Below are 22820 nucleotides of genomic sequence, written 5' to 3'. Positions count from 1 at the left end.
TGTCAATTATGTCAATAAGATCTGGCAAAGGTGTTTCATGCAACAATAATTATTGTCAAACTTTGTCACGCAACATCAATACTTGTCAAAGACCTGTGTCACGCAACATCAATACTTGTCAAAGACCTGTGTCATGCAACATCAATACTTGTCAAAGACCTGTGTCACGCAACATCAATACTTGTCAAAGACCTGTGTCATGCAACATCAATACTTGTCAAAGACCTGTGTCATGCAACATCAATACTTGTCAAAGACCTGTGTCATGCAACATCAATACTTGTCAAAGACCTGTGTCATGCAACATCAATACTTGTCAAAGACCTGTGTCATGCAACATCAATACTTGTCAAAGACCTGTGTCATGCAACATCAATACTTGTCAAAGACCTGTGTCACGCAACATCAATACTTGTCAAAGACCTGTGTCATGCAACATCAATACTTGTCAAAGACCTGTGTCATGCAACATCAATACTTGTCAAAGACCTGTGTCACGCAACATCAATACTTGTCAAAGACCTGTGTCACGCAACATCAATACTTGTCAAAGACCTGTGTCACGCAACATCAATACTTGTCAAAGACCTGTATCAATACTTGTCAAAGACCTCACGCAACATCAATACTTGTCAAAGACCTGTGTCATGCAACATCAATACTTGTCAAAGACCTGTGTCATGCAACATCAATACTTGTCAAAGACCTGTGTCACGCAACATCAATACTTGTCAAAGACCTGTGTCACGCAACATCAATACTTGTCAAAGACCTGTGTCACGCAACATCAATACTTGTCAAAGACCTGTGTCACGCAACATCAATACTTGTCATAAACATGTCAAGCAGAATTAAGTTGTCACATAATCGGTATACAGTGTCGGTGTACACGGAGTTAACAAACCGTGATAAGGGTGGGCGTATACTAACGTACAACGGCATGAGAAAACGTACATAGTCGTACAGGCTAGACACGTATCGGCGTACACACAGTGAAACCTTTATTTAACGGACAGTATGGAGACACAAGTCCGTTATATCAAGGTTCCGTTAGCTGTGAATGCTGCATCTAACGAACTATATTGAGAAGAAAAGTCCTTTATATCGAGGGTCTGTTAGATGTAAGACCCCCATCTAACGTTATATGGAGGTATCACTACAGTCATGCAGGGAGGAGTGCAAGTGTCGGCGTATACACAAACCCAAACAGGGATATAAGAGGAGGAGGAGGAGTGGGATATCCGTGCAAGTGCAGGCGTACACAGACGGACAGCGGTATGAGTGACGTACAGGGTCTGGTACCTTGGCCGGTCTCCCGCTCAAGTCTCATGCCGTGCCATAGAGAGATGGTGATGGAGGAGTAGGCAGCAACCATGATGACGAGGGGCACCAGCAGCAGCCCCGCCCCCAGGAACATGCTGAACCCGCGCTCCAGGTGAAGACTCGGCCACATCTCTCTGCACTTGTGGCGACCTGGGGGAGAGAGGGTGTTAGACTGGGGGGAAAGAGGGTGTTAGATTGGGTGGAGAGAGGGTGTTAGACTGGGGGAGAGAGGGTGTTAGATTGGGGGAGAGGGTGTTAGACTAGGGGGAGAGAGGGTGTTAGATTAGATTGGGGGAGAGGGTGTTAGAGAGAGAGGGTGTTAGATTGGGGGAGAGGGGTGTAGATTGGGGGAGAGATTGGGATTAGGAGGGAGAGCGGTTAGACTGGGGGGAGAGGGGTGTTAGACTAGGATTGGGGGAGGGTGTTAGGGAGAGAGGGTGTTAGACTGGGGAGAGGGGTGTTGGGGGAGAGAGGTGTTAGATTGGGAGAGAGGTGTTAGACTGGGGAGAGAGGGTGTTAGATTGGGGGAGAGGGTGTTAGATTGGGGGGAGAGAGGGTGTTAGACTGGGGGGGAGAGGGGTTGGAGCTGGGGTGAGAGGGGAGAGGTGTGTTAGACTGGGGGAGAGGGTGTTAGACTGGGGGGGAGAGGGTGTTAGAGGGTGTTAGATTGGGGAGAGAGGGTGTTAGACTGGGGGAGAGAGGGTGTTAGACTGGGGGAGAGAGGGTGTTAGATTGGGGGAGACCAGGAGAGGTGGTGTTAGACTGGGGATGGCATAAAAATAAAAACCCTGAGTAGTATAGCATTATATAGCACGTAATATAAGCACTATGACATGATATAGGACAATATATAGGTAATATAGCGGAGAGAGGATAATGAAGGGATAAATATAGCCTCTTCTTTATAGAGTTCGTAAAGGCGAAATATTACTCTATTATCCTTTGCTCTATACTGAAGAGTTATGGTACAGTAATGGGTACTGGATTATGTGTGGGTGAGGAGAAAGGAAGTGAAATAGAGGAGAGAGAGACAAAGGAGGAGAGAGAGAGAGAGAGAGAGAGATAGAGAGAGAGAGTCGACCTGAAAATGCTAAGAGTAAGGAGGCCAATATTGATGTACAAAGGGAGGGGAGGGGAGGAGAGGGAAGTGACTGGGGAGGATGTAGAGGTTATTGATTGAGGGGAGGCAAGATGCAAGATTTATCACTGTTGGGGGGGCGGGGAGGATGGTTGGGGAAGGAACTCACTCGTATCGCCGACGGGGAGAAGCTGTGACAGGGCAGCTATAGGCGCCATGAACACCAGGGACAAGAGCCACACTAAGCTGATGATCTTGTAGGCGTGTGAGAGGGTTTGCCATCCCCGGGAGCGCAGCGGTTGGCAGATGGCGTAATACCTCTCCAGCGAGATGGCCACCAGCGTCCAGACCGACACAGACACCGACACAGCTGTTGTAGGAGAGGGTGAAACAGCACTCGTGAGATACACTGGAGACAGCTGTTGTAGGAGAGGGTGAAACAGCACTCGGGAAATACATAACAAGGCCTCAGCAAAATTCAGAGATACACTTATACTATCACAAGTTAAACCACCATCTTTCTAAACCATCCTTCCCCCTAGTCTGCTTTTTTTTGTTCGTACTTTCCGTCTCGTTATTACCCTTCCTATGTATTCTCCCTAATTTTCATTGTACCCACTTCACTTTTCCTCAACCTTTATCTCCCTCCTCTCCCTTCTCCTGAACCTACCTTCCTTCCCTCCCTCCCTCCCATTATTCCCTCCCATCGCACTGTAAGCCTTCTCGTCTATTCTAATTTACTCGGGGTCTCTTACTGCAGTACGGGTTTCATCACAACACACCACAGGTATTTTTCACACCTGTCTACAAGAGATGTAATATTTTCCTTCGTATCTGGTGTAATACTTGTTTTAGAAGTAGATTATAATTATATCTTACTCTTTTGATGTTCGTGTTATTTTGGTAATACCTGGTAAAGTAATTTTCTTAACATGTGGTGTGATATTCCCTTCACATCCAGTAAAATATTCCTTCACATCTGACGAAACATTTACTCTCCTGTTTCACACCTGGGATAAAATGTTTGCACCTTACTTCACATCCACCATCGTCCTCTTGTTTACATAACGTCAATGTCTGTGTGCTCGGGAATCCATGACGTGTTTTCCCTCGACCTTTTTTATTTTCGCTTCAGTGTTACCTCAGCCACACCCGAAGTAGAGAGAGCGAGGTTTACCTGGTTCACTATTTTATCATCCTTTTTTTTTTATCTATTTATATTTATCATTTCACCGCTTATCAACTTACTAGCTGTTTATGGGGTTGCTGTCTATCTGTCTGTCTGTCTGTCTGTCTGTCTGTCTGTTTGTTTCTGTCCCTGTCTCTCCTCTACTCACTTCGCTCTTACTCTCAACCTTCCCACACACTCATAAGCTCTCTCTCTCTCTCTCTCTCTCTCTCTCTCTCTCTCTCTCTTCCTCTGCTTCTTCTCACCCTCTCCTTCACTCTCTACATCTCCTACATTCTCTCCCTCCCTTCCTCCTCCCTACACGTTTTGATAATTAAATTGGGGTTCTCAATATGTTACCTGTACAAAAACCTTATTCAGTTTGGCGCTCAGTTTCAGAGTCGAATTTGCATATGAAGTGTCTTAGTATTCTTTATCTTGATGAGAGAGAGAGAGAGAGAGAGAGAGAGAGAGAGAGAGAGAGAGAGAGAGAGAGAGAGATTCCCTAGGGATACTTCGCCTGAGAATTTATTTACCTTGACCCTATTTTTTATTAAAATTCATTAACCTTTACAGGTATATATTTTTAATTTTTCTTAAGTATGAGCTTATGAGGATATTTTTTTCATATTTATAATGACAAAAAAAAAAGAAGTAAGAAAAACACGTCTTCATTAATATTATTATTTAGATATTATACATGTTAGTTATACTCGTAAATATATAGTAACATATATCAGCCTTATAGCAGTTATTTATATGATTTTAAGGTAATATATTATCTCTCTCTCTCTCTCACTATTCTCTCTCTCTCTCTCTCTCTCTCTCTCTCTCTCTCTCTCTCTCTCTCTCTCTCTCTCTCTCTCTCTCTCTCTCTCTCTCTCTCTCTCTCTCTCTCTCTCTCTCTCTCTCTTTTCTTTCTTCTCTCTCTTTCTGTAACTTAACCCCTTGCAAACACTAAGGGTTAAAGTTACTTTTGTCTCTGGCAAATCACCAATTGCAATGTTTCTGTCGGGTTAATCCGCTTAGCTGTCAGAACCTGACGGGCACACTGATATTAGAAGAGAAGAGAGAAAGAGAGAGAGAGAGAGAGAGAGAGAGAGAGAGAGAGAGAGTTAAGCATTATAAGTTACCTTGAGTAATAAAGTCATTAGGTCTCACGCTGTTTCCTGAATCACTCTTTTTATCAGACCTTACCTGTAATTCTCTAGATTATCACCTGTTCTTTCTTTACTTGTATGGACTGAGTTGTTTTTATTATTATTATTATTATTATTATTATGATTATTATTATTATTATTATCATTATTATTATTATTATTATTATTATTATTATTATTATTATTATCATTATTATTATTATTATTATTATTATTATTATTAGTTTATTATTATTATTATTATTATTATTAGTTGTTATTGTTGATATTATTATTATTTGTCGTTGCTGTTATTGTTGTTATTGTTGTTTGTTGTTGTTGTTGTTGTTGTTGTTATTGTTATTTGTTGTCGTTGTTGTTGTTATGTTATTATTATTTGTCGTTGCTGTTATTGTTGTGTTATTGTTGTTTGTTGTTGTTGTTATTGTTATTTGTTGTCGTTGTTGTTGTTGTGTTATTGTTATTTGTTGTCGTTGCTGTGTTTGTCTCACTCCGTCAGTGTACACTCTCCACCACTTAACCTCTGGATAACTCTTATATTTAATGTACATTTTGAAGCTCTTCCTCACCTGCAGATTTAAACTTCAGGGTCTCTTAATTACGGCGCCTTTGTGAGCTTCAATTGTTCACATTTTTAGTTTATTTCTTGTTTTTATCGTGTGTGGGGGGTGGGGGTGTAGGGTGGGTGGATGTGTGTGTGGGGGTGGGGTGTGTGGGTGGATGTGTGTGGGGGTGTGTGGGTGGATGTGTGTGTGTGGGGTGTGTGGGTGGATGGGGTGTGTGGGGGTGTGTGGGTGGATGTGTGTGTGTGGGGGGGTGTGTGGGTGGATGTGTGTGTGGGGGTGGATGTGTGTGTGTGGGGGGATGGATGTGTGTGGGGGGTGGATGTGTGTGGGGTGGATGTGTGGGGGTGGATGTGTGTGTGGGGGTGGATGTGTGGTGTGGGTGGATGTGTGTGACTGGAGTTCTTTTCTTTCATAATTCTTAAATGGGAGTTAAAATCTTCCTCTCGTCTTCATATACTGAGAATCTTAACTTTTTTTTAATCTCTTTTATCCCAAAAATAATAATAATAAGATTTTCTGATCAAACCTTAAGAATGAGAGACGCTTATCATTATCTTAAGCCTTTAATACACACTGAATCAAAGTACGTGGCCCGACACTGCACTCGACAGCCTTCATCTTCTCAACTGTAACGTCAAGCACCAACTTACAAATGAGTGAATTATAAATGCCGCCCCGTAATCGAACTAACGACCCCTGGGACATGAAGCGAGCGCTGTGGTCACTCATCCACTACTAATATAAATATTATGAATTATCAAAAAGTGTAACGGGGGAAATTTTATATATATATATATTTTTTTTTGATGAGTGTGTCGGCTAAAGTGGAGGTGGGAATCTTTCTTTTTGTGATATTTTATGAGATTATCTGAAGTTCTGATCATTCTTTATAGAGAGAGAGAGAGAGAGAGAGAGAGAGAGAGAGAGAGAGAGAGAGAGATATCCTTCGTCATCAAGTTAATGAAACAATTAAAAATGTTTCCCCTAACACAATAGTGATCTGGTCTCCCTAACTTACTTAGTCTGCCACAAAACACATTATTGTTATAGTCTAGATCATTTAATCTCTATTGCTCACCTAATTTGAATAACAATGATGATAATAATACTACTAATAATAGTATTAATAATAGTAAATGTAATATTAAAAGCAATAATACTAATGATACTACTACTATTACTAGGAGTGATGATAATAATAATAATAATGACTACTTTTCTAACGACAATAAAAAGTACTACTTACAAGAAAATACTAATGAATATATTATAGCAAAATTCCTATATATTCTCTACACATTTTAAAACAAGGATATAAAAAAAACGACTCACCTGCCGAGACACTGACAACCTGGTGCTAATTAACGCCTGATAACCTGTACCTGTCCGTCTATCACATTTCGACGATTTAACTCTCTTTTCCGACATGTTTTATTGTCTCTTGGCGAATTAATCCGTCATTATTGGGTAACTGTCCTCACGAGTAACGTAAATTTAGTGAAATATGAAAGATTTCTTGAACTATCACTTCTGATGGCTGTACCTATAAGCCATCTGGAGATTTTTGCGGGAAACACAGTCTGTTGGCTTATTATTCCGTATCATTTCCCTTATATCCGCCTGGAGGTCGGTAAATTTCGCCTCTTAAGGTCAAGGACATCACATTTTCCTGAGCACCAAATGTAATAATTATATTAGTGATGGTAATTAGATGCGCCAAAGTTAATGTAATTAGCCAAATTTTATGCTGGTGAATTATTCTTGCATCGTTACCCGACTCACGTAACAAGAGGTTGAAGGGGTGGTTTAATTACTGTGTTCTAAAGAGAGAGAGAGAGAGAGAGAGAGAGAGAGAGAGAGAGAGAGAGAGAGAGAGAGCTAGACTACAATATTTTTCGTCCCAATTGAACAGTTTTTCAGCTGTTGGCGGCGGCGTACGAAGGGTAATAATGACTTTTTTTTTGGCAATCTGAATCGACAAAAATAAAACAATGAACTGAAAAACACAGCAAACACAGCCTTCACTGCCTTCACTGTGCCGAGTGTCCTAATGAATGATGTTCCGGGGGTAACTGCGGTCATAGTCGTTAAAACTACTAAGTTTATTATCTTTACCATTGAAAATTAATAATTGTCCCCAGAAGAACCCTTAGGATTTGAATCTTGCCCTCACTGCCCACCTGGCCCTCACTGCCCACCTGGCCCTCCCTGCCCACCCGGCCCTCCCTGCCTCCCCTGGCCCTCCCTACCTCCCCTGGCCCTCCCCTGCCTCCCCCTGGCCCTCCTGCCTCCCCTGGCCCTCACTGCCCACCTGGCCCTCCCTGCCCACCTGACCCTCCCTGCCCACCTGACCCTCCCTGACCCTCCCTGGCTCTCCCTACCTCCCCTGGCTCTCCCTGCCTCCTCCATGGTACTTCCTTCCTTGCCCCCCCTTCCCTTAAAAATATCCCCACCTTTCCCCGTAAACTATCCACCTTAAAATGTAAACAAACCAAGACACACACAGACACCCGCCCTTATGAACTTGGCTAATATCTTCCACTTAAAGACAATTTATAGTCTGGCCAGCATGTATTAAGCTCTATTATACATCATAGGCAGTTAATGCAAGATATCCTCGTGGTTAATATTAAGTTAGGTGGAAGTTTAGGGTTTACAGGTGTCCTTATGGGGCTGTTATAGTCGCTGCGTGTTAAGTAGTGGTTGTTGTTGTCTGGTTATTATTAGTAATGATGATAATGATGACTAAACATGAGGAGCCTTAGTAATAATAATGATATTTAAACATGAAAAGCCCTAATAATGCTGATATTATTATTATTATTATTATTATTATTATTATTATTATTATTAGTAGTAGTAGTAGTAGTAGTAGTAGTTAATTAATATAAAGTGAAAGTGCATCCCCAGTTGTTTTCATTCTGTACAGCTAAATGTCTACTTTCTTTTGGGACTGGGCATCTATAACTTACCCGACTGCTTTATTATTGCTAGTGGAGCTTCCTTACAAAATATATGATCCTTATGACAAACAGCTCAAGTTATCAAATCTTCAAAAAAATTAGAATCTTCTTTATTTATTGATATATTTTCATCATTCAAAACAATTTTGCTCTGAATTTTAAGGTGAATAATTTCTAGTAAGTCTTTTTTCTTAGAGGCTTTACATTTCAGAAGTAAAAGTTTAGTAAAAATAAAAAAAATGTCATGTAACTTTCTCTGTATCTTACGCAAAAAGAACATTATATCCACAAGTGTTAATATGATAAATCATCACGTGAAAAGGTCGCCTTAACCCCTTAAATACGATGACTTGACCCCTGAGTACAATGACCTCAAGCTGCTGTACTCAAGGGGTCTATACTTTAAGAATATTACTCCTCGGTTGAGATACTCAAGGTGTTCTTAAATTTTTTTTCCTTGTTATATGCTGTGCAAGAAGACATTTACCTGCATGGATTACTTTAAAATACAGAAATTGCGTTCTAAATGGCATCAGCCTTTCAGTGCGACTCTATTTACGCTAGTTACGGTCACTTAGCAGTAGTTAAGGGAGGAAAATTACGTGTAAGCTTCGTTTATTATAATTGGAAAGCTGATTTTTTTTTCTGTTTGTATTAATCAATAGAATAACAAAACTAAGCAATAAATTACGTTCAAGAACCAGATTAAATTGCATAATAAACAAGAAACGAAGCTTAATTATACTATAACTAAGAAATGAAGCTTAGGTATCAAATTTACGCACAAATAACAAAAAAAAATAAAAATTATGCACTAGTTTCATTTGTTGTTATTCCAATTCGAAGCCTAGTCACATCTTAAATGCCAGAGCTTCACGTATATCTTTAAATATACTATAAGTCTTTCTCTGAACATGGCTCATAAGTCGATGTAAGAATTAAGAAATAAATTAGCATTTTATTGATATGGCATACAGTACTATTATATACACAACTTTAAATAGATGTAGTCAAAAGCGTTTGTTTACAGTGCTGTGGGACCTGTGTGTGTGTACTCATAGCTGTAAATAGTAATTAATTTTTCACATTCACTCCGTCTATATCAAAAGTAAAATAAATCAATTATAATGAAAATTAGTACTGTTATACCAACATTCTTTTAAATATATACAATTTGTGATGTTGTTTTATCTGAATGTCGTAACCTGGCTGACTCCTTGCCCTTGTGTACGAGGATTTTACTGTTATTGATAAATGTGCTTAATATTGCTACGCTGTTGTTCGATGACTAGATTATTTGGAGAGTATTTTAGAGCTTCATTCCGCTATATTTATATTGGAAGCAGATTAAATCAATTTGTGGGAATAGGATAAAGAAAATGATCGCATGATGGCAACGACAGGATATTATTCAAAAAATAAAATAAAGCTTGATATTATAATTAGTCATTACATCTGACTTTTATTCCGTTAACGGTATAAAATTTTACAACTTGAGTTTTTTAAAATCGTAGACGTTTAACGGTGAGTGACGTCGATGGGCGAATTTTACGAAAATTTATATTGTTTTTTTTTTTAATGCTATTGTCCGATAAGTAGCATACAAATAAAATATTAACGTCTTTCCTACAAATGCGGTCTAGATAAATATAAATAGATGAAGGTCTTTTATATAGAGCACTATAAAAAAATAGTTAATGATCAAGTGGTGGCCATGAGTGTTGATGGACTGAGTAAATATTTCAAGTGTTCCGCTAACTTTAATCTGCCGCCCACCTACACTGTGGACTGCTTACGAAAATTGGTAAATAAAAAAAACAGAAAACTTATACAAAATTTGAGAGTGAATACGAAAAGTTTACATAGAAAATTAACTGAAGCAATGAACACATGTCAGAGGCACCGAAGCATTTAATGTTTCGAGTTGAAAAATGGAAATATTGTCAATAGAATAAAGATACTGAATAATGTGCCAGATGTGATGGATTATTTTAGAAACATAATTGATATAAGAGTTTTATAAATAATGAAAAATTAAAAAAGTGAGTATTTACTGTAAGTGGAAGCATTACACAGGTGACTGACTGCTTACTGTGATGTAATGTTAGGCCTGGGCTGGTTAATTCTGGATTAATATAGGTTAATGTAGATTACGGTTAATATTCTTAATATTCTGCAAACAGCGGCTTTCTAACCTAAATCGTTGGCTCGTGTTTACAGAATAAGTGAGCACAGTGACTAGGTTAGGTTAGGTTAGGCTTGTGGAATAATTAGGTTCATGTAGATTACTTTCATAAATGGTTTTGTTTGTAGGAAAGAAACACTCAGTTTTTGTAAGTTCAGATTCATATTTAACCAACTATTGTTCCCTCTCCTACCTACATGTATTTATATTCTATACCAAAACAAACATTTAATATTCCGGTAACTGTATAGTGTCAGGACCTGTTCTAAACCGTTTATGTGCACAGTAATGGCTATGAAAAAGCAATTATATTTAATTTGACTGGAGTAAATTGTTCACATGGGGTGAATCACAGGGAGGACGTTTACTGACACAATCTGTCTTTTACAACATTGCTCCACTCTTGTAAATGGTGTTATTACCTCAGTGTGATTTTAAATGGGTTACACTGGGTTTCTGACCATAGTAATGGGTTATTGGGGGATGAAAACGTTGGAGTTATGTACGTTATTGCTGTGTCATTAATGGGGAAGATAAATATAGGCTTTTCATAATTAGTAAACATTGCTATGGACTCATTGAGTGACGTCAGCTTGTGTAAGGCCGGCTTCCTGTACCTCAGGCAGAAGGTGACCAAAACTACTCTCTTATTGTGACATGTTGTAAAGGTTTGTTCATTTACTTATATGATGTTAACTAAACCCAGTTCATACTGCCCGTTTTGACGGCCGTCTCTGACGTCATTTAGCCATCGATGATGTTTACATTTTAACTCCCCGTCTGAACGGACCACCGTTTTCGTGACGTCAGAGACGGCCGTCAAAACGGGCAGTATGAACCAGGCTTAAGTCAATGTTGCCATGTGTCTTCCTGTAAGGTAACTAGTTAATTATATTGCAGGGCTAAGTGATTGAGGGCAGGTAATATTAATTGATCTCTTGTTTTTCAGGTAAATGAGATACAACAGCTACTCGAGGGACAGACAACCACAGTTCAGGTATGTCCAAGAAACTACTATTATATGAATTATAGTGTGTGTTAAAGCAGCCGTGTAGCCTGCGGGGCTCCACAACAGTTATATGTGGACGTTACTCTTTCTCGTCTTGGCGTCCGTCATTCCCTCCATTATTGTGTTGTGGTTGAATGTGGGTGCGCCAAGTCCGTAGACTTGCTAGTGATAGATTTCTTCGTAACTGTGGGACCTTCAGGGACGTGTTGCTGCTTTAATCTATTACTATGCCTCAACAACTGAGGTCTTTAAGAACGTATTCAAGGCCAGTACATACACTAGTCATCAACAATTAAAGATTTTATAAGAGGTGGGTCTCCGATAACGTGGTTTAAACAAGCGTATGACGGGTAGAAACTTGGGGTTCTCCGGCAGTGTTATACTTGGTGCTCAGTTCGTGCTTTAAGACTCAAGTTGTTGAGGCGCAGTAATACACTACAACAGGCTCAACTTCCCTCAATGTGTGGACTAGAAGCTGGCATGCTAGTTTGTGTGGATAGCAACAGTTTGTCAGGTGAAATCGTGGTTGAGAATTAAGGTAACAATGTCAGTGTGTAAATATCTGTTATAACTTGGTTTTAAAGGTATTAAACCTGTAACAGTTTCGAATTTGAGAGGAGGTACAACGGGCGCTGTCTAAAGAGAGGTTTATCGACAACACCGAGCGAGTAATTATCTGCGGTGTTATTAATGTATCCACAAAATTAAATGGTTAGTAATTTAGCTATAGATACAGGATACAGGATACAGGATACAGGAATTATTTAAATGTGATATATTTTCGTGTCTGAAGCACGATTAGCTACTTCAGGTGAGTCAATGTTAAGTTTGGAATTCCTTAAAACACCAGGAACAGTAAGAAAAGGTGATTATATTTATATTCTTGATCAAAAATAGTCTCATATAACTTATTACTGCTGACGATGTTTACTGTATTTAAACTGGATTAAAATATTAAGCGCTAACGTCGAGTTAGCCGAGTGATCAAGTACTTCATTGTATATTATACGAATCGAGTTACTTAACGTAAGTAAACTATCCAATCTATATTTTTCATAAACTCCTACACATATAAAAGAACTGCGGTATTCTGTTACAAAATTCCTACCGAGATGAGTTTGAACAAGAACAATAAATTCGGCGTTTAGAAACGTGTTGTTTGCTTCTTGTTGTTAAAATTATCGGCAAAGCTTAGAATATAGTTTGCCTTTTCTGAGTAATTCAGTCAGGTCTTGACACTGGGGTGGTATCACTTCTCACTGCCACGCAGGACAGAAGTTCATACACAAAAGAAATGGATCATTTTCATTAACAGTATATATAGGGTCATGTGGGTGATGCCACTGTTCACTGCCAACCAGGACAGTGGTTCATATCCAGGGACATTAGAAGTCATATTCTATTTGAGGCTAATCAGTGTGGGCTAGCAGCAAATTTTGGATAAACAACAAGACTGTCCTCAGCACTCCTGATTCAATATAGTAATTACAAAGTTCATGATACAATAAGATAGTAGCGTTTGATGCATATAATATAATAATGGTTGCCCTCGTGTAACGGGATGGCGGCCAAAGGGCCACCTTGGCGTAATTTCTTTAAAGGTGTAGAAGCTGTCGCCAACACAACAACCACACCCCGGGTTGGCGAGTTGCATGACCCAGTGTCAAGAAATAGTTCGAGTAGATCGGACAACTCGCCAACTGCACTGGCTGACCATTCCGACACGATCCACAAATAGATTAACATCCAGGTCCTAATTACTGCTGGGTAGACAGAGGCAAATGGCGTAAAGAAACTTGCCCATAGTTTCACCCTGCCCGGGGAACGAACCGGGTCCGACCCCTTGCTGACCATTACACCACGGGTCGCGTTTGATGTATATAATCTAGTACCCAACGAAGAGTGTTTTATATTTCAACACGGAGCATCCTAGTGTGGTAACGGTCCGGCTGTGTATCTTGCGTTTAATTATTGATGAGTGTCTATATTAATTTAGAATAAGTTGCTTAAGACCATAGTTATTAAAACAGACTAATATATTATAACATCAACACGTTCACATCACATGATTGTTTACAGTGGCTATGGCAGTAAATTGGCTTTTGTTATTACGCAAGCAGTCAGTTTGTATGTAAGATGATCAGATTCATAAGCTTGCGTAGTAAAGATGTGTTAAGTATTCTCAACTACAACCACTAAATTTAATATATATTTCACCATCTATGATATTTTGTACATCCGACAGTATGAGGAATGTTTGTATTTTTTTTAAACTGGCACACGTCAATAACATATACTCGTGAACCGTGAAACAATAGCCCAGCCCCTAACACAATGACAGTAACGTATGCTACTTATGTAATGAATATTGTTTGATTGAAATATGTCTCTCTTTAATTATATTTTTTCTTGGCGTTTGACAGGTAATTAAAACATTGTTGAAAGGGAGCGATATTCACCAATATATTCTGTACGTTTAAATGTCTGCCATCGATTGGGGAGTTATTGGCTGTTACAGAGGTGGGTGACGTTACTGTCTGGTGGGTGACGTTACTGTCTGCTGGGTGACGTTACTGTCTGCTGGGTGACCTTACTATCCGGTGGTGACGTTACTGTTTGGTGGTGACGTTACTGTCTGGTGGGTGACGTTACTGTCTGCTGGTGACGTTACTGTCTGCTGGGTACTTTACTGTCTGGTGGGTGACGTTACTGTTTGGTGGTGACGTTACTGTCTGGTGGGTGACGTTACTGTCTGGTGGGTGACGTTACTGTCTGGTGGGTGACGTTATTACTTGAAGCTGAATTCTGGATAATAACGAAGTGCATTGATTATATACCCTTGAAAGGCATTTGATAACTGGAGAAACTACAACTCAATGTGATATATTATTTCCATAGGTGTGAATTCTTAGTTCTTTTAAATAATAATAATAATAATAATAATAATAATAACGTTTCTAGTTAATCTTAGTATACAGTTTTAACACCATTTGGGGAGAGTGGGGGGTTGTCTACTGTACATCAAGTCATGGAAGAAAAAAATATTCAATCGGTGTAGGTGCAGGAGTCTTGACTGGCAGTGCATATAAATAGAAGGTTTTATGTCAGTGCTTGAGTTATACTACAGGGGCGGGGTGAGGGGAGAGTGTGGGTGAGGCTTGGGGTGAGGGGAGTGTGGGGTGAGGGCTTGGGGTGAGGGGGGGGTGTGGGGTGAGGGGCTGGGGTGGTGGGATCTGTATACTGTAGAAGAAGACTTGCGATTAAAAGGGATTTTTTCTCAATGGCTTCCTGGAATTTGTCACTCAAGTTCCGAGTGGGTGGGATTTATCGTTAACTCTTATAACAGAAAGACCTACCACGCTTGCTGCTCTCTACCACACCCATTTACTACCACACTACCACCTCCTACCACTGCTATTCCCTACTACACTACTATCTCTTGCCACACCACTACCTCCTACCACACTACCACCCTCCTACCACACTACAACCCACCTACCACGCTACCACCCACCTACCACCACCCACCTACCACTGCCACCCACCCACCTACCACACTACCACCCACCTACCACACTCACCACCCACCTACCACACACTACCACCCACCTACCACGCTACCACCCACCCACCTACCACGCTACCACCCACCTGCGCTACCACCCACCTACCACGCTACTCCACCTACCACGCTACCACCCACCTACCACGCTACAACCCACCTACCACACCACCCACCTGCCACTACCACCCACCTGCCACTTCCACCCACCTGCCACGCTACCACCCACACCTGCCACCCCTGCCACCTACCACGCTCTGCCACCACCACTGCCACCCTACCACGCTACCACCCACCTACCACACTGCCACCCACCTACCACCCTGCCTACCACCCTTCTACCACCTGCCTTCTCCCACCCACCTCCACACCTGCCCACCTCCACGCTACCACCCACCTGCCACGCTACCACCCACCTGCCCTGCACCCCACCTACCCACACTACCACCCACCTGCCACCCTACCACCCACCTACCACCCACCTACCACCCACCTGCCACGCTACCACCCACCCACCTGCCACCACCACCCACACACTACCACCCACCTACTACCCACCTACCACCCACCTGCACGCACCACCCACCTACCACCCCACCTACCACCCACCTACCACCTCCACCCACCTACCACACTACCACCCACCTGCCACTCCACACGCCCACCCTACCCACCCACCTCACCACCCACCTGCACACTGCCACCCTGCCACCTTCCTGCCCACCTGCCACACCACCCACCTGCACACCACCCACCACCACGCTACCCACCTGCCACCCCACCACACTACCACCCACCCACACTGCCACCACCTACCACACTACCACACCTGCCACACTCCCACCCTCCACCCACCACCACGCTGCCACCCACCCACCCTGCCACCTCCCACCTACCACACTACCCACCTACCACACTACCACCCACCTACCACGCTACCACCCACCCACCCACCTGCCACACTACCACCCACCTACCACTCCACCCACCTACCACACTTCCACCCTCCTACCATCACCCACCTGCCACTACCACGCTACACCCACCTCTGCCACCACCCACCTACCACGCTACCACCCACCTTCCCACCTACCACCACCACCACGCCTACCACCCACCTACCACACTACCACCCACCTGCCACACACCTTACCCACCACCACACACCACCCACCCACCTACCACACTGCCACCTACCACCCACCTGCCACTACCACCCACCTACCGCTACCACCCACCTGCCACTCTGCCACCTACCACACCTGCCACACTACCACCACCTGCCGCCACCACCCACCTACCGCCACCACCCACCTACCGCGCTACCACACTACCACCCACCTGCCACGCTACCACCCACCTACCACACTACCACCCACCACCTCCCCTACCCACCTACCACGCTCACCACCCACCTGCCACGCACCCACCTACACGCTACCACCCACCTGCCACGCTACCACCCACCTACCTGCCACCCACCCGCAACCACCCACCTGCCATGCCACCACCCCCTGCCATGCCACCACCCACCTACCATGCCACCACCCACCTACCACATACCACCCACCTGTACCCTACCACCCACCTACCACGCTACCACCCACCTACCACCTTCTCCACCCACCTACCACGCTACCACCCACCTACCACCTACCACCCACCTGCATACCACACCCACCAGGCCACCACCCACCTACCACGCCTGCACCCACCTACGCTACCACCCACCTGCCACACTACCACCACCTACCGCCACCACCCACCTGCCACGCCACCACCCACCTGCCACGCCACCACCCACCTACCACGCTTGCCACCTACCACGCTACCACCCACCCACCTACCACGCTACCCACCCACCTACCACGCTACCACCCACCTACCACGCTACCACCCACCTGCCACGCTACCACCCACCTACCACACTACCACCCACCTACCACACCACCCACCTACACTCCACCCACCACGCCACCACCCACCTACCACGCCACCACCCACCTACCACGCCACCACCACCTACCACTACCACCACCTACCACGCTACCACCCACCACCACACTACCACCCACCCACCTACCGCTACCACCCACCTACCACACCATCACCGCATCTTCACCACTCCTGATTTACACTTCAATAATTTTACCATCAAACTACTAACCACATCTTGTCACACCATGCCGACCACACTGTTCCCCTATAAACACATGTTTGCTTACACCATAAATGTATGTAAGAACACAAGATCTGTTACCATAACCAAACAAATGGGATGAAACATACTTATGATTGTTCGTCTCTCTCTCTCTCTCTCTCTCTCTTTACCTTTCCACACTCTTCCTTTTTTATCCCATATTTTCTCCTAGTCTTCCTCCCTCATAAATTAACCTATCGTCTTCCTTCCCTCCATCTCTCACACCTCCTTCCATTCCTCTCTCTCGGTCCTTTTCTCGAGTGTACTTGGAGAAATTGCCTGTGTAAACTCCTGAGAGAGAGAGAGAGAGAGAGAGAGAGGGGGGGGGGGGGCTATATTCTTCCTCTCACAGCTGCTGAGAGAGGATCAAACAAACTGAATTACCTTGGAGTACAGTGAGTGCATGTGTGTGTGTGTGTGTGTGTGGTTATTTTTCCTCCTCCTTTCCCTCTAATGATGCTGATAATACCCATAAAACCATCTTCATCACCTCCTTCCGCGTATATGGAAGATCCTTTGAGATCTTCTTACCACCAGAGGATCACCTGGGTCCTATTTATAAGATGGGTCGCGTCTCTGAAGAAAAAAAGCAACCCCAGTCTTCATAATCTGATCTTATCTGTTATTTGGTATTAACGAAGAGGAAGAAGAGAGAGAGGGAGGAACAGGAGGTGAGGGGGATAAATGTACAGTGGGCGGCTTACTGGGCTTCTGGTGTGGCGTTGATTGGGACCCCACAGTCGGATGAAGGAGGGAGGGAGGGAGGCTGGTAGTGAGAGAGAGGGAGGGAGGGAGGTAAGGAGGGAGGGAGGGAGGGAGGAAGGAGGGAGGGAAGGAGGTAGGGAGAGAGGGAGGCTGGTAGGAGAGAGAGAGAGGGAGGAGGTAAGGAGGAGGGAAGGAGGTAGGTAGAGAGGGAGGGAGGGAGGTAGGTCCTCAAGATTCCTGCGTCCATTAAGGAGTTGGGAAAAAAAAAAAAAGGAGGGAGGAACATCTTGTGTTGATTTTGTTTCACTATACTGATGGTATGTTGTTTTGTCTGTCTGTCTGTCTGTCTGTGTCTCACCTGCCTGTCTTTCTGTCTGTATGTACTCTATCTTCCCCTTCTGTACGTGCTCTGTTCTCTCTGTCTGTGTCTACCTGCCTGTCTTTCTGTCTGTATGTACTCTATCTTCCCCTCTGGTGTGCCTGTTCTCTGTCTGTGTTACCTGCCTGTCTTTTCTGTCTTGTGCGGCGTACTTTATCTTCCCCTCTGTACGTGCCTTCTCTGTCTGTCTGTGTCTTCCTGCCTGTCTTCTGTCTGTATGTACTCTATCTTCCCCTCTGTGTGCCTTCCTGTTGTCTGTCTGTGTCTACCTGCCTGTCTTTCTGTCTGTATGTACTCTATCTTTCCCTCTGTACGTGCCTGTTTGTCTGTCCTTTTATATCTGTCTGTCTATTTCTCTCTCTGTCTTCTGTAACCAAGTAATTGGCTGGTAGCCTATTATCAAAATTGTTAGTTCATCCCTGTTCTGAGCTGTTGTCTCCTCCTAAGCCTCCTCTAACACTTGGTCACTTCCTGGTCCCAACAAAGCCTTACACGTTCTCAAGTTCCCTGAGAGGCTATTATTCCCTCTGAAAAAGACGTGTTGATCACCAGGAAGGTTAGTCCCTGTCCATCATTATTTCACATGATTAAACAACCTAACACTAACCTGACCTGACCTCCAGGTAATTAATCAACAGGTAAAATAAACTAAGGAGGAGGAGGTGGTGGCTAATTTTACAGGTCACCCTGATATTTAAGTGTGTGTGTGTGTGTGTGTGTGTGTGTTAGTCTGCGTTAGTCACAACGAGAACCCCCACAGGTAGCTGTGAGGGCTCGTCCGGCCCTCAGTGTTTATGAGTTGATGGCAATACGTTGGTTTCTGTGTGTCTTCATGGCGACTATCAGTGTAAATACTTGTAACAGACATATTTCGTTACAAATATCCATAATCTTGTTCACTATCCTTGGTGATAACGGAAGTGACAGCAATCTAAAAGGAGTTAACAACTAAGCCTCCACAGTGATGTTGTTATGGGGTCACAGTTCACACGAGCGTATCATAAGAGACTTCTATCATCTACTGTATATTTTTATCGAGTTTCTTCCTACATAATGCGTCTTTCCCCCTTACCCAATGTTACTTCCTGCTTTATACTGTGTTCTTACCTCTACACTGTTCTTGAAAGTAAGAGATTAGGGACAGCAATACTCACCCTGAAAGTAAGGGATGAGGCGACACATGACTGGGCCGAAGATAAAGTCTCGAGCAAGGAACCGACCAGGTGAAAGGCATGCAAACACACCCAGCAGGAGGTCGGAGAACGCCTGCAGGAGAGAAAAACAATAATTAATATCATTGGTAAAAACAGAACAGTTTTCTGTGGTTCTGAAGAGAGAGAGAGAGATAGAACCTAACCAAAATGGTTTATAGTTTTTTATACAATTTATATTTAGATGAAGTTGAATAAACGTTTGAATAAAATATTTAAACCTTTATTTTTCTTAAGAATAAAAATAATATTTAGAAATAAAAGATCTCTCTTAATTTATATATATATATATATATATATATATATATATATATATATATATATATATATATATATATATATATAAAGTATTTATTATGAATAAAGTGTGATGAGAGGCGTTCGCAGGTTATAGCATCTGCTAATGTGACAGACAGGCAGGATCGTAATTATTATCTGACTCTGAAAGTAAGAGTCTCGACGCTCAGCTCTGGGTCTACTGGGACTGAGGTCTAATAGAATTGGGGTCTACTTATTAACGCTGGTATCTCATAGAACTTGAATCTATTAGTAATAAGGACCTACTACAGGTAAGGACCAGAGAGCGAAGGACAACAGGTAACGTTGATAGATAAGAGGAAGATAAGATAAGAGAGAGATAAGATGTGTCTGAGACAGGTAGACAGTAGTGTGTGTGAGACAGGTAGAGTAGTGTGTGTCTGCACAGGTAGACAGTAGTGTGTGTGTGAGACAGGTAGACAGTAGTGTGTGTGTGAGACAGGTAGACAGTGTGTGTCTGAGACAGGTAGACAGTAGTGTGTGTGTGGGGAGACAGGTAGACAGTAGGTGTGTGGTGAGACAGGTAGACAGTAGTGTGTGTGTGGGAGACAGGTGTAGACAGTAGTGTGTGTGAGACAGGTAGATAGTAGTGTGTGTGTCTGAGACAGGTGGACAGTAGTGTGTGTGTGAGACAGGTAGACAGTAGTGTGTGTGTGAGACAGGTAGACAGTAGTGTGTGTGAGACAGGTAGACAGTAGTGTGTCTGAGACAGGTAGACAGTAGTGTGTGTGAGACAGGCAGTAGTGTGTCTGGAGACAGGTAGACAGTGGTGTGTGTGTGAGACAGGTATGTAGTAGTGTGTGTGTTGAGACAGGTAGACAGTGGTGTGTGTGTGTGGAGACAGGTGGAGACAGGTAGTGTGTGTGAGACAGGTAGACAGTAGTGTGTGTGTGTGAGACAGGTAGACAGTAGTGTGTGTGTGTGTGAGACAGAGACAGTAGTGTGTGTGTGTGAGACAGGTAGACAGTAGTGTGTGGGAGACAGGTAGACAGTAGTGTGTGAGACAGGTGGGAGCAGTAGTGTGTGTGTGAGACAGGTAGACAGTAGTGTGTGTGTGTGAGACAGGTAGACAGTAGTGTGTGAGACAGGGTAGACAGTAGTGTGTGTGTGACAGGTAGACAGTGTGTGTGTGTGAGACAGGTGGACAGTAGTGTGTGAGACAGGTAGGACAGTAGTGTGTGTGACAGGTAGACAGTAGGTGTGTGTGTGTGACAGGTAGACAGTAGTGTGTGTGTGGGAGACAGGTAGACAGTAGTGTGTGTGTGTGTGAGACAGGTAGACAGTAGTGTGTGTGTGTGTGTGTGTGTGGAGACAGGTAGACAGTAGTGTGTGGAGACAGGTACAGTAGTGTGTGTGACAGGTAGACAGTAGTGTGTGTGAGACAGGTAGACAGTGTGTGTGTGTGTGAGACAGGTAGATAGTAGTGTGTGTGTGTGACAGGTAGACAGTAGTGTGTGTGTGTGTGTGTGAGACAGGTAGACAGTAGTGTGTGTGTGAGACAGGTAGGGCAGGGTGTGGTGTGTGTGAGACAGGTAGACAGTAGTGTGTGTGGAGACAGACAGTAGTGTGTGTGTGTGACAGGTAGACAGTAGTGTGTGTGTGAGATGCAGGTAGAAGTAGTGTGTGTGTGTGTGTGAGACAGAGACAGTAGTGTGTGTGTGGACAGGTAGACAGGTGTGTGTGTGTGTGGACAGGCAGACAGTAGTGTGTGTGTGAGACAGGCAGAGTGGTGTGTGTGTGTGTGTGACAGGTGGGACAGTAGTGTGTGTGGGAGACAGGTAGACAGTAGTGTGTGTGAGACAGGTAGACAGTAGGTGTGTGTGAGACAGGTAGATGTAGTGTGTGTGTGAGACAGGTGACAGTAGTGTGTGTGAGACAGGTGGGCAGTAGTGTGTGAGACAGGTAGACAGTAGTGTGTGACAGGTAGACAGTAGTGTGTGTGAGACAGGTAGACAGTAGTGTGTGTGTGTGAGACAGGTAGACAGTAGTGTGTGTGTGAGACAGGTAGACAGTGTGTGTGACAGGTAGACAGTAGTGTGTGTGTGTGTGAGACAGGTAGACAGAGTGTGAGACAGGTAGACAGTAGTGTGTGTGAGACAGGTAGACAGTAGTGTGTGTGCAAGTAAGAAAATATGAGTCTGCAAGGGGTCGGTTGGCCTGGCATGGCAGCTCCTGTCGAGTTACTACCACTCTCTATCATCCATGAATAGCATTATGAGATGTGTGTGTGTGTGTGTGTGTGAACGTCAACTGAGCCTACACCTCTAACAGCCCCATTCTCTATATTAAACCCTTTGTAGGACAGAAAGCCCTAATTTCTACCTAAACTTAACTATTAGAATTATGGCCCATTAGTTTCAAATCCATTAGTAGCCAGGCCCATTAGCACTGTGGTCTATTAGCACTGGGGTCTGTTGAACACTGTTACTGAGCTCATTTTAGTTGACCACTGACTTCACGAGAGGAAAGGATTGTGTTAAGTCAGTCTGCGGGGATTATGCAGGTGCAGTGCTCTGTGGGCAGTTGTGTGGTAAAGGGCGAGAGAGTGTAAGTCTGGGAGAGAGCGACAGAAAATGCTGACGAACGATTGAAAGTTGTAAAGAGAAAAGAATAAAATAGCTGTTGTGGAGGATGAAGTGACGGTAAGAAACATAATGATATGAAGAGAAAATGTTAATAGCTGGTGATGTTCAGGTGAGATTGTGGCCGGAGCTGGTAGGTGAGAGATATATGATGGTCGGTGAAGGAGGGAGAGCTCTGTAAGAAATAACAATAAAGTTAAATTAGTTAAGGAGATAATCCCAGACTCACTGCTACATACTCACACAGTGGACAACAAGGTGGAATACATCAATATCTGGAATGTACTGAAAAAATAATTTTATACCGTTGGCAGGAAACTTGATTGGCCTGAGTTACCTGAGGAATATTAAACTGAGGAATGCAAACGATCTCACTGATAACAGCAATACGTACCGAACGAAGTATACTGA

At 43.4% G+C, this 22820-nt stretch overlaps 1 protein-coding gene across 1 annotated transcript in view; it reads right to left on the bottom strand.

Moving 5' to 3' along the window:
* LOC121864697 overlaps window positions 1–22820 on the bottom strand; it is a gene marked incomplete in the record, with an annotated part of 87547 nt that overhangs the window by 5592 nt on the left and 59135 nt on the right. The window contains 3 exon segments of the mRNA XM_042363855.1: window positions 1291–1473; window positions 2571–2771; window positions 19453–19500. Coding sequence (XP_042219789.1) covers window positions 1291–1473; window positions 2571–2771; window positions 19453–19500 — 432 coding nt within the window.

Source organism: Homarus americanus, unplaced genomic scaffold (assembly GCF_018991925.1).
Source record: "Homarus americanus isolate GMGI-L3 unplaced genomic scaffold, GMGI_Hamer_2.0 scaffold57965, whole genome shotgun sequence".
Lineage (NCBI taxonomy): Eukaryota > Metazoa > Arthropoda > Malacostraca > Decapoda > Nephropidae > Homarus > Homarus americanus.
This window is presented reverse-complemented; position numbering and strand designations above follow the sequence as displayed.